Here is a 13,205-nt window from a genome sequence, read left to right as displayed (position 1 = left end):
ACATGCTTACAGAGAGAATTACTTTTATCAGCAAAACTAGATATTAATTACATTTCTCATTCACTGGAGAAATGATCACAAACCTAAGAAATGCCCATCCAAAACAAGCCCCTAAATGGCAAACTTAAATAATGTTATAGACAGGATATTCAATACAAAGCTAACTGAACACAAACCCCAAACCACCTTCTCTAAAACAGAATCTACCATTGGCTGAAAAAGTAGCTGCATCTATATTTTAGATGGACTGTTGTCATGGATCCTCATTGTTTGAAGTGCGGTATACCTTGTGGTGATTACACCTCAGTGTACAGCACAAGAAGAAAAACACAAAATGTTGAAGTATTTGAGAAACAGCTCGCAAACAAAATGTCTGTTGTCATATCAGTTGATTTAAAGATCTTCTCAGACCTTTGGTAACAATAATCGGGAGCTGATCAGTGTAGCCACATATCTCACTTCCTCTCTAAGTCGAAATTGGGACAGTTACCACATTAGTAGTCACACTCAAAACTGCAAACACATCATCTGGACATTTTTCAAAGCACTGTTTATTTTAGTCAGTTTGAAGCACCAGGGGGTGAATTTGAACTCAAGAGTGTAAAATGTGCGTGGAGAATTAAGAAATAAGTATCTTGAAATGTTAAAGCTCACTATGGTGCCCCAATTCACTTGCAAACAGCACTCAGCTCAGGATAGATGTTGATCAAATGAGTCTAGAGAGGAACAGCAAACAAAGATAATCTAAGGACAGGCTCAGAAATCATTGACAGAGTTCACTTTGTGGCTGAACAATGTATTACAACATATCTAATAGCTCTTATGAGACAAAAACAATGGCAGACCCTTTTTCATAAATAATGTTTTTGTGCTAGAACTGTAGACAGATGCCAACACACTGCATTAATAACCTTTTTAGTGTCAAAGTCTTCAGCCTGTGTGTACTATAAACAGACAAGATACCCTAAACAAGCACCTACTGGTTGCTCCATACTAAAGTAGCCTTGACTGTAAAGGAAACTTCCATGCACCAAATTTCTGAAGACACAACAAAAACTGAACTAAGACAGAGAAATTATTCACACAGACACACAAACTAACCTCTACCTGGCTGATGGTCTCACACCCCAACATAAATGTGAACTAGTTCCTGATTCAGAGCATTGAAATGAGAGAGGAAATGGCTTGTGTTTCTAGATCCATCAGTGTATGACAGTAAGTGTGAGCCTGCGACCAACAGCTTCCCCATCATTTGAATATTATTAAAATGAGCCTTTGAAGTGGCTAATTACTGGACAGGCAGTATGCTCGGGTCTTTTGAATTCCACCTTCTGCGCCGGGTGTCTGTTGGGGGTCCCAGGGGGTGGCGGTGGTATTGGTGAGTGGTGGTGTGGGGTTGGGGGGAGGGGGGAGGGCAGTGAACAGCCGGCATGCAATACGTGAGAGGCCCCATGTCTGCACTATCAGTGGCATCAGACGGGAAAGAGGAAGAGGGGGGGTAGCTGTGCGCGGCAGTTATGAGAACTGCAGTGTGTTGAAACAGAGTGACTGCAATGCTGCACAACATCCCACAATCAAATACTATCAGTCACACTGACACTCTCTTTTCCTCTTTTTCTCACAGTTAAAAGCACTGCCACAAAAAAAACAAAAAAAACATGTCACATGGGTTTAAAGCACCTCAAGTTGTAAACTCAAAACTTGACTCAGCTTTGCTGGTGCAGGTAACAAGCGCCGCACTGCATACACAATTAAAGTTTCTGAATCCTCACGTTTTGCGCTTTTTTAGCCTTGATTGACACTTTTCGGAAGTCTGTATGCTGGTCTAGGATGGAAATGCTGGGCTGACACCTGCACCTATCTGGATGCCTTAGACTGTGCAGACCACGTGCGTTGACAAATATTTACACTGTGACAGAGCCTACTCTCTTGCCAGGAGTCTATCTCTGTCTTCTCTCTACCTGTGTCAGTTTATTTCACACACAAACAAACGCACATTTGTACAAGCTTGACAACGAAAAAGTGGATCAAAAACCATCAACACACTGAACTGGCTCAGATGTTTCAGAACCTGGTAACCAGTCACTTGAGTCTAGGAGCCCTTTAAAGAAAACAGCAAAGTGAGAGCTATTTATCAATGACACTGCAGAAACGAAAAACTAGAGGGAGGAGACAAAGCATTTAAAGACACTAGTGGCAGTGGTGAGGGGGTTAAGTTGAGCCTGTGAGTAGACAGCTGAACCTAAATCCCAGATACACAACACCCTCCCCATCCTCCCTCTTGTCCTCCTCCTTCTGCCCCCACCCCTTCCTTTGCTGCCGTGCCGAGCAGGAACATGAAGCAGAGAGCCTGACAATATGAAGCCGGCTAAGAGCCCGAGGACCAGCGACGCATACTTACGTGGTCCTAGTCGTCCAGACGGAGCTGCCAGTCAGAGAGCAGAAAGCCGAAGAGGAGACAGAGAGGAGCATGAGACTTGTTTGCCGGCACAGCAGCCCTCCAAGCAAACCGGCCTTGTTGGATTGTAGTCCTCTTTATTCCTTCCAGTCCGTGCGGTGCACAGACAGAGCGAGCGGTGAAATACACATGCATGCGCTCACACACGTACGCACAGCCAGCCACACACTCACAACACACCTCCCCCCAGCACACACGTTTCTCATTCTCTTGCCTCTTCTTATGGCCGACGCTTTCTGTTCTCTCCTTTTTCCTTTCTCATTATCTCTGTCTGCTCCTCCCTTCCCTTTTTCAATATCCTCTTTCTTTCTCTCAGCTACACATGCAGTCGGCCTCTCTTCGCAGCCCCCACCTTCCCCCTTCTCTCTCTCTCTCTCTCTCCCTCCCTCCCTCCATTCCCCTCCCTCTCGCGCAGCCTCTCCCTCCATCTCCTCTCCTCTCTCTCTTCAGTGTGTGCTGCGCGAGAGGCCATTATCTGAGCCAGAGCGGGCACGTACGATGGAATGGAGGAGTGTGCAGTGAGCAGAAACAGAGAGAGCTGTGGGGGATAGTCGCTAGTAGTGGCAGCCAAGGAAACAGCACAGTGCAGCAGAGCTCTTACCAATGAGAAAACCTCTCCCTGTCGCTATCCACGCCCTTCAACACTACTTATTCTACTGCATTAGATGATGTGACATATAAGGCTATGTTGTGTGTTTTGTTTATCCACAAAAGCCCAGTATTGGCCATTTCGGCTTTGACAGAGCTTTGGAGCGCAGAGGCGAACCAGCGGCTGCTAAGCGAATACACAATCTCGACTCACAACGGCACCAACAGGAAAAAGAAAAAGGAGCAGAGGAAAGCAACGCTATGTTGCTTGTTAATGCCTCCTGCAAATGGCATCTGTTTTTTTCTTACAGAGATTTTGATCCATGTTTAAGCATCAAGATTCGACTCAGCCCTGGGCCAACGGAGAAGACACCGACAATGGTTCTTCGATCTCCATTTTCTTCCTTATCTACAGTCACATCGATGGCCCATTCCTCGCTTGACGCAGCAAGGTTCCACCTTAAACCTGTGGCTGATAAAAGGTCCTCTAGCAAGGCTGCATGGATAGGAAACAGAAAGGTTGGTAGATGAAGAGGGAGCTGGCTTGTTGGTGATCTTGCTGGCCCTTCCTCCAAGATCCAAAGGAGACAGATGAGGTTTCTCACATCCTGAGACTATGGGTCATCATCATCGCTACATAATGTCAACTCACTCTTCTACGAGGGGGAAGAAAATGGAAGAATGATGGCGACATGAATTTAGCAGAGGTATGAGAGCGAGATAACTACGCTGGGCAATGGAGAGGGAACAGCGGATGACACTTCGACATCAGAAAACAAGAGCAGCAGGATGATGAGACAAGACAAGAGACTACAAGAGGAAAGTCTGTGGAGAAAACAGTTAAAATAAAGAGAGTCGCTCTCGGTTATTCATGTGACTGATTCTGTAACGGGAGGGAAGATGATGAAGAGGAAGAAGAGGGCACAAACAGAAAGAGGACCGGCAGGTTGTTGCCAAATGAAGACAGCAACCGCAAGTAATCAACCCATTACAGTTTGCTGAGGACACAAGACTTCTGTCCTCTCCCGTCTGCCAGGGCACGATAACGTCCTCTTGTTATTCCCTCTCACCATTGTTCTGCACTGGCGTCATTGCCGGTATCATCATCAACGTCTTCGTGATTGCTGGATGTTTCCTCTCGCCCACTTGCTGGCTGACCGGCCTTGTGGCGTCTCTTCTCTTCTCTCCAACATTTTCTGGAGTTTTGGAGCAGATTTAACCAGGAGGAGGGGGAAAAACATGGCCGTCTCTCCCTTGCAGATCGTTGTCAGCTCCTGCGTAGTATTTTTCTCTTATATTACTGAGCGTGTTCCGGCTACACTGCGCTATGGCTGGATCAACTTCAGTAGCCTTTCCCGCTTCTCTTACTTTCCCTGTGTCTCTTGGTCTCTCTTGATCTCTCATTTTCTCTGGCTTTCTCTAACTGCCTCTACCTCCCTCTCTCGATTTGTCTCTCTGTTTTGCTTCCTGAGCCTTTCCTCCTCCTAGCATAGCTTATTGCATTACCGTTCCAACACCCGCTCTCTCTCCCGGCCCTGTATATTGTACACTGTCTCTCTGTTGCCACACATATTCGTATATACACACACAGATGAGCGTCAATCCCAAAGAGAAACACAGCGCAGCCTAAGCTGTCTGAGCGAAGGAGAGGAGAAGTAGAGCATTAGGTCACGTGACCAGGCGGTACCAATGAGAGAGAGGGAGAGCAGTGAGCAAGAGAGGTAGGAAACATGTGGCGATGACGTAGCTGCGTCGTCATCAACATCATCATCATCATCATATTCAGTGGTTCCCACCAGGACGCTTGCCTCCACCACTGGGTGGATGACACATGTGCCCACTCTCCACTATCACCAACACCACACACCAACGGACACTCGAAAACATGCTCTTTCATTCACCCGACTCACTTGTGCTCGCTCACTCCCCCGGCTGCTATGACACAGCATCTCTAGCTCGAGACTCGACTTAACCCCTGAATCACATGCTCTCCGCGCACAGTTCCTCATTTCAAAGAAATGCTCAACACAACAGACCTTTTCGATCTTGTAACGCTGTGCTCTTATCAATGTTTTTTCCCTTACTTACTTTATTTGTCAAAGCAATACCGGTAACACAACACATGCCAAAATAAATAATTTTACAAAGCTAACGATCGTTAGGCTGGAAAAGACCTTGACAGACCAGCAGTCATCACAGCTAGATCTAATATAAACAGTGCTATAACTGAATGACATCACACAGTTTAAACACTGTCACCATTTTTAAATCAACACCAGTAAGCTGAGCATGTGACCCAGAGGAGAGTACCGTACTTTCAACAGAAAACATTTACTCACACGCATCGTAAAAACATGAGCTCTGAGTGAGATCATCCCTGTCTACATACACAGCTGAGTAAAACAAAGACTTGACCTAAACATCAACAAAGAGGAAGGAACCTCAACAATGGCTAATTCAGCTGTTTCCAACACATGCTAAAAACAACATTGTAAATAAAGCATATACATCATAATTTACTGTATGCAGGTAGAAAAAGGTCAATCACATTAACTTCTCTACTCTCGACACAAACACATGTGCTCATGATGACTCAAAACCAGCAGTGTCATTTCAGGTAAAACATTGCTCAACGTTTCTGCTGTTTCACTCAGTCATGTTTGGCTATCTTTGACAAAGAGAGAATAAAGGCTTACTAGATAATGTAGATAAGGAACAACGACAGAAATGTAGATGTAAAAAGTATTTTCTGGGCTTAAAGATGTTTCAGTGTGATTAAAGTCATGCACCACCATGCTGTCATTCAGGTTCGCCCACGAGAGCTGTCCTTAAATCACCTCCTGAGCACAATGGGTTACTTTTCAACTAGATAACACAACAACGTGACCAATTACATTATAACTGGAAGGCACACAGTCTGTAACTGTGCCACAGTTAACTTCTAGTTCAACTGTGTTCACTTCACATGACTCTAAGACCTCAAGACGCTGGAAAAACAACAATCCAATGTCGTAAACTTTTTAGTGGAAATGAAATGGAAAACATGAACCAGTATGCTGCACACTTACGGTAAACCTGCTGTAACCCGGCATTGAGAGGGAGAGGACGGTACAAAGAGACTCCGATTCTCACATCGATAACTCACAATCTAGTCAAATTACCGTTCAAATGAGTTGTTTCACGCCCTCGTTTCTCTCTCTCCATCTCTCTCACTTCTCCGTCTCTTGCTCACTGTTTCTCAGCAGCACAGAGGAAAGGTCTCGGTAGTAGGAGGGATGACTGACAACAAAAGTCCATCCTCAGCAGTGTGTGTTGGGTTGGTTTGCATGACTAAGCCTGAGTCATTTTCATCTTTTCTTCTCAACAAAGTCCTGACATAAAACCCTCACACACTGAAACAAGCTTTTAACATTTTTACCAGCACATCGGCTATCAGCAGTGGGAGGTCTGTGTGTGAGAGAGTCAATAAAGAACAACTTGTTCTGTATGGAACTGATGTGATATCACTATTTCTGCACCTTCATCACCTCTCATGAGTGGAAGGGTTTCTTTTGTCATTTAGAGTACAAAGGCCATTAAATAACTTATATCAGCATCACAGCAATGACAAGAGGGTCCTTTCCCCTCCTCCCATCTCTTCCTGTCAGCTGACTCCACCTCCCTCCACCAGCACTGCTCCCATTTACCTCCATACACCCCCACCCCCAGCCCATATTGCCCTGCAGTCTAATGGCATCAAGGTCATCTGATCTGACACACTCTGTGACTCTCTCTCTCCTTCCCCCTCTCCCTCTCTTTTTGCTCTGTCTTTCTTTCTTTCTTTCTTTCTTTCTTTCTTTCTTTCACCCTCCCTTCAACATGCACGCCTGTTTCTCATCACATGCACACAGAGGCAAAGATACTAAAGGCTCCTGCAAAGGCACGCACTGGCAACAAATGCAGAGGCACACTCTAATGATTTTTTTCCGCCGCACACATACATGCGAGTATGCATACAGTATTGGATTGTTCTCTGAGGGTCACTGGGTTCATTGGTGGGCAGGACAAGAGGCTACAGCGCTGCACTGGGCGCATATTTAACAGAGTAGAAGCAACACAAAGTCTTTCAGCCTGGTTAAACAAATAAGACTAATATCTTACACAAAGCTCCCATTGTTTTGATTAAGATATGAAAAAAGGCTACACATCCTCTGTAGGGACAGTTTATCTTTATGAAGTTTACTGTTCCATCTGTCTCTCTAAAATGAGTAACAGACTGTCAACATATTGTTCTTATTTAAGGCATCACCTTGCTATTTCATCCTTGCATCTGTCTGTTTGGCTGCTTTTCTCTCTTTGTCTTTGCCTTCACTGCCATCTGCCCCCACCCCCGACAAGCTCCCAGGCAGGATGGTGGTAGGCTCAGGGTGTGTTTGGGTGTAGATCATAGTACTGAGTGTAGGGTATCCAGTCTGAGTCATACCTCCTGACTTTCGGCACGTGCAAGTCGGCACGAACAGCCCAGCTGGGGAAGGCCTACTGCCCCCCTCACCACCACCACCACCACCACTCCTCACAAAGAGAAAGGGAGGAGTGGTTTGAAGGGGAGGAGAGGAGAGCAAAAAATGGAAAGGTGGTGATGGGTGGGGGGCTGTTGGGCAGGGTGGAGCTGCTAAAAAATAATGAGGAGGAAGAGGAGGAGGGCGCTGTTTTTAAGAGGCAGCCCTTTGTGCTTGAGGTTTGGGACATGAAAAGAAGGAGAGGAATGTAGCCAATATATTATATGTGTTAGAAAATGTTGTGTCCGTGACAAAGAGAGTGGACAACCAACAGGAGGGAAAATGGATGGAAAACAAGTGAGTTAAAAATGGTTCAAAACCAATAAAAGAACACTGTGTACTACTACCTGCCAAGCTAATGTGTGCCAAGTTATGAGAAAGAGCTGAGCAGTCAGAACCATGGACAATGATGTAATCATTAACAGAATAGCAGACATTTTTTCCCAGGTGAAGCACATCACAGCCTGAATGATCATGTGATGAGTATTTGGAGACAATATTAAGGGGTTAAATCAGAAACTGCTTGACTTGAGAGAGAAAAACAGAAAGCAGCTCTGCACAGTGGCTGGTTGCCAGCCTTGTCTCTCTCAGGACTTGGGCTAAGATTAGCTTCCCATATGTTCAAGTCAGGCGTAGCCGGGCTTAAAGGGCCAGTACTCGACCATGCACTATGAAGCCATGTAGCCACTAAATCATCCAGATTTATAATCGGTTTCAAAAATGTACTCATTCAAATGAAAGGCAGGTTCCTAGGAGATGGTGGCTGGATGATGGTTTGTCCTTTTAATGTGACTTTTTGATGACTGAGTACAAAAGATGCATTTCTGAGCTACCATCAGTTATATGCCTTCTCCTACACTGAAAACAGTCCATGCTCCACCTTTTCTGGAGAAATCAGCCTCCACTTAAGTCCCAAGAATATACTTCTGTTCTTCCAGAAATCAATATTTTCGTGTGTGTTTCAATAGTGTGTGATGAAAACTCTAACAGCTGTGGCGCTGTGTTACATAAAACCTGGCAGCGTCAGGCAGCAGTGGGATTCAGGATTGTATAAGCTGCGTTGCCCAGTGGGAGCAGCAGAGCAGCCACCAGAGAGGTGAGAGTTAAAGAGCTCGAGCAACAGCTGAGGGCTCCTCCCCCTTCTCTCTCCATTCATTTTTTATTAACTGCGGCACCAGGCGGCTGACAACCTCCCTCCGACATCAAACACAGATATACCACCAACGATGCCAACGAGCCAGCAACCACAGATCCTCGTGCCGTGCAGGTTATCGATCCAGCCCCGGACTCAGTGCGGGCTGAGTCCAGCCATGTTCACTGGGACATGCAGGACTATCAGCAGCATAGCAGGACGCACAGTCCAGATGAGCATCTGCTTATTGTCATTAATTAGAGATGAAACATGACAGTGCAGAGCTTATCAAGTCCCTATACATTAATGATTGCATGCAGGTAAGGGAATTGATGGTGACTTTATAAATATAAAATGTCACATGAAATTCTAGAGGTTTTATAAGATGCAATGTTTTTAAGTCCCTCAGGCGTATTGGAATTAGGAAATCTCTCTAGTACAACCATCAAAGGAAGAAGTGATACACTGTAGATACATGAGTTGTTCAGCAGCTGGTAGCAGCCGACTCTTCCTGGGTTTGCATGCAGAGCTGTAGTCCACGTTAAATGGACAAATTCAGTTAGTCACCTTTTTAACTGCCAAAAATGTTTGATCATCCGTGAGTGTAAATCATATAATCTGTTCTGTCAGGCTGAAGGAAAGTTCTGTACAGATACAGCACTGTCACCAACAATCTTTGTTATTATTTTTGCCAGTGTTGTAGTCAAGATTGTTCACGCAGTCTTTCATAGGAACAAGACCCAGGTATTTGACAAAATTTGGGGCCCAATATTGGAGCACATTAAAAAAGGGGGTCAATAGGGTAGTGATACTTACTGTATGTATACGTGCATTCGCGGCAGGGCCATTCAAATGATGTACATTGTTGTGTTGTATGAGTGTTTAAACTAGATTGAAAATGCTTTGAATGAAGTTTAAAAACACCATGACAGCACCAAGATGCATCCGAGACCAACAAAAACAGTAATGACAATAAAACTTCAAATACATACAAATCTTCTTGTACAGAAGATAAGAGATCTCAAAATACTTTTGTTATAAAACAGTACCTTTAAAAAGGGACTATTACAGGAGAATAAGATGTGTCATTCATTCATTCATCATCACAAGACAAGCCAACAACACTTCAAGATCAAAAGAATGATCATCTTGAGAACCAAAACTCCTGGTAGGTGTACTACTGGTATCATTGTTGGCTGCATGTCACAGTTTAATCACATTTTAATCAACCATTGGATCACCAGTTACATGTCAAGTCACGTGGGTAAGAGAGCTGCAGTTCTTTACTGACTGAGTGGAAATCTTGCAGAGCAGTAAAAACATCGAAAGCCAACGCTGAATGGAAGAGGTGATGTCAAACCCTCCACTTCCTGTAGTGTGTAGTATATACCAAACCACTTACTACACAAATACACACATATACACATGTGGTGCCGGCTAGTTAGTCATGTGACCAACCTTGGATGCCGGACCTGAGCTAAAATTAAAGCAATGATGTCATCAGACATTCAGTGTTGCCACGGAAACTAGGTCAGTGTTAACCCTTTGCGAGCGAAGCCGGGGATTCCACATGAGGCTAAACATGTGATTAACACACGCTCCATCTGCTGTCGCGCACTCGGTGGTTTGAGAGTCTCGACTCTGCTTTTGACTCTTTTTCCCACCAGTGTTCACCAGTTTTATAAAGAGGAAATCCTGTGTATGGGCGTGGAAAAGAAATCACGCGAGCACAGTCTGTCAGTCTGAGCTGTTGTGGTAAACTCTTGATTCAGTTCTGCTTCCTGAACAGCAAAGAAAACTACCAAACAAGCACTATGTTGTAAAACTGGAATAACCATTGAAATGTCTTTGAACTATTGTCTACTGTCACACGATGTTTTTCTGTTCTTGGAGCTGTTGTGTTGGCCCTGAAAATACTAGTGGCCTTAGCTTGTTGGATGTTTGTCTTTGTATTACCACGGACAAGTTTGACAAGGATACCGATCTTCACAAGTTAAACTCTCCACCAAAGGACACACACAGTAACCACAACACTTTACAGACATGAGCTCAGCAAAGCCACAAAGGCAGATGACACAAACTTGTTAAATACAGTCTGCAGCGCTTCTCAAGAACGGACAGTCCAGCGTTTTTTTCCTGCAAACCAGATGGTTGTATATACTTTATAGAATAAGAGACACATAGTCGGGGATTAGATTAGGCTTAGAGGTAAGCTAAAGTATGTAAGTAGTAATTTACAGTTAAACCCATTCATGACATTTGAAACTGATTGACTAACCTATATTTCACATTACCCTGGTGACGCAGCTGAATGTATCTGCTGGAAACATGTCCTCGAGTCATACCTAGGTTTACAACACCGAAATGTTTCACTTCTGACGGCAAGTCAAATCAAAGCCTTCTTTCTTCTACATTACAGGATCCTTAAACCTGAGACAACAGCTTGTTTGGTGCTCAATAAATCCTTTCTCTATGAAGCGTCGCCACTCAAACTTCCTTTCCACATAAACACACAAGCGTGCTCCGACTCGGCAAAGCTGTATGAGCAGCTCTGAGCGGCCGCAGGTTACTACGCCCGACAATCAAACACGTACGCATGCGTGACCCACTAACTTTTACTCCCTTTACCTCATTTGACTCCAGAACCAAGGGGAAGAAGGACGGCCCCCCTGGCTCCTGAGCCAGCGCGTAGGGTTCCTCCTCCTTCCCTCCTCCTCTCCCTGGTCTCTTGTATCTACACATGCCTGGCTCTGGCACCAATCAGCGGGCAGCGTGGGACGCTTTAAACTGAGGACGCCGCCACTTCATCACTGAGGCGCTCAGTTCACCGCGGCTTGGAGATAAAGCCAAAGTAGCTGATTTAATACAGCCAGACTCCAAGCAGGGTGATTTGGATGGGAGGACAGACCCATGAAGGCGTCTAATGCACCTTTAGTCCGCAAAGATATCTAATTTAATGAGCTGTGTGTGTGTTCGCCGAAGACAGCGGCATATAGTCAAATGACATCCCAGCAAAACAGCGGTGACAGTCAAATCTTTTTCTGCATAATAAGTCTAGATGGTTAAACCCAATCACACGAGTACCGACACATAAATGTACATAAAAAAAGTGAACAGGGTATAGAAATGCACGTGTGAACAGACACATAGAATGAGTAGAGGAACTGGACGCTGTGTTGACTAACTATTACACCTCATTGGAGCCTCACAGCACTGATGAACCAACAGCTGAGAATCAAAGCAACATGGACGGAGATTACACACAGATGAGAGACGACACACAAACACAAGCGGCACACAAACACAAACCCGATGCCCTCTCTTACCTCAGCTGCCAGTTCAGGGTCTCCCAAGCAGCCTCGACTGTTGTCTTCAAAATATTCCACCTTTCAACAGAACAAGACAGGGGGAGCAAGAAGGAGACAGAGAGAGATGGGAGGGGGAGAGAATAACAATCAATAGAATAATGCGACAAGGGCCTGCTCAAACACACTTGTCATTAAGGACAGTAGGACTACCAGCTACAACATGCGTGCCTTTTCACACACAATCTCCTAATCATTCCTGTCATCCTCGGCCATCATCAAAAAGCAGCCGTGCACACAAATCTCTTTGATTTGTGCTCAAACAGTGAGCCGGCACTTCCCTCTACTGCTGGGACAGAGAATGAGAGACAGCAAAGCCAGATTCAATTTCAATTATAGAATTATGTAATGTCTGTATCCCAACCTGGCGCAGCCTTCTTAATATATGCATGAGACAAGTCTGCATAACCTTTTTTTTTTTTTTTAAATTGGCAAAATGTGCACAAGTGTCAGTGGAGAGCGTAGCTAAGAGTAAGAAGGAATAGATGGAAACTGAAGCTGAGCTGATTATTAAAAACAATAGTATCTTCTAATTTGGCACAGCATGTCCCCCTTGTCTATATGGCCCTGGCTGTCTCAATGTTAAATGATGTGTTTTGTCTCGAGCTGTTCCCCAGTCCCGCCAACCTCACCTCCCCCCTCCACCCCCCCTCACACCCACCTATCAATCCTAAAATAGTCTGGAGTGATGAATATTTACCCTCCAAGCCTCTGAGCTGCCTTGGTTTGTACTCCTCCGTCCGCTGGCCGTATCCCCATCAGAAGGATCGGGCTCCCTCTCGTCCTCACCTCTATCCCTTTCTTCTCTCTCTCTCGCTCTCTCTTTCTCTCTCTCTACCTCTCCACTCTTCTTTCTCGGTCTCTCTCTCTCTCTCGTCTGTGTTCCAGCAGCCCATTCAGGAAGCCATCTTGTGTTTTTAATCTGGTTTTACATGAGCCCTCGTACGCACGCTCTCTCTCTCTCTCTCTCTCTCTCTGTCGCTTGCTCTCTTGCTCAACCCCCCTCCCTCTCTCTCTCTCTCTCTCTCTCTCTCTCGTGCAAGTATGCCAATAGGTCTACCGCACACACACGCTCATACACACACACGCACACACTCTGTGATCGCTATCACTCCTTCCTCACC

At 45.1% G+C, this 13,205-nt stretch overlaps 1 protein-coding gene across 4 annotated transcripts in view; it reads right to left on the bottom strand.

The window, feature by feature from the left end:
- tet3 (tet methylcytosine dioxygenase 3) overlaps positions 1 to 12,807 on the bottom strand; it is a 32,973-nt gene extending 20,166 nt beyond the window's left edge. Inside the window, exons 1-2 of one of the 4 annotated variants that reach the window (XM_084359638.1) lie at positions 12,782 to 12,807; positions 12,043 to 12,102 (exon numbers count right to left, since the gene is read on the bottom strand). Coding sequence is in view for 1 of the 4 variants with exons in the window: in XM_084359637.1 (XP_084215763.1) it covers positions 4,117 to 4,119 (3 nt within the window). In the remaining 3 variants the exon portion in view is untranslated. The other 3 variants (XM_084359640.1, XM_084359637.1, XM_084359639.1) reach the window with 3 other exon arrangements.
- Positions 12,808 to 13,205: the final 398 nt, after the last annotated feature.

The sequence above is a fragment of the Pagrus pagrus genome, assembly GCF_965226575.1.
Source record: "Pagrus pagrus genome assembly, chromosome: 8".
NCBI lineage: Eukaryota > Metazoa > Chordata > Actinopteri > Spariformes > Sparidae > Pagrus > Pagrus pagrus.
This window is presented reverse-complemented; position numbering and strand designations above follow the sequence as displayed.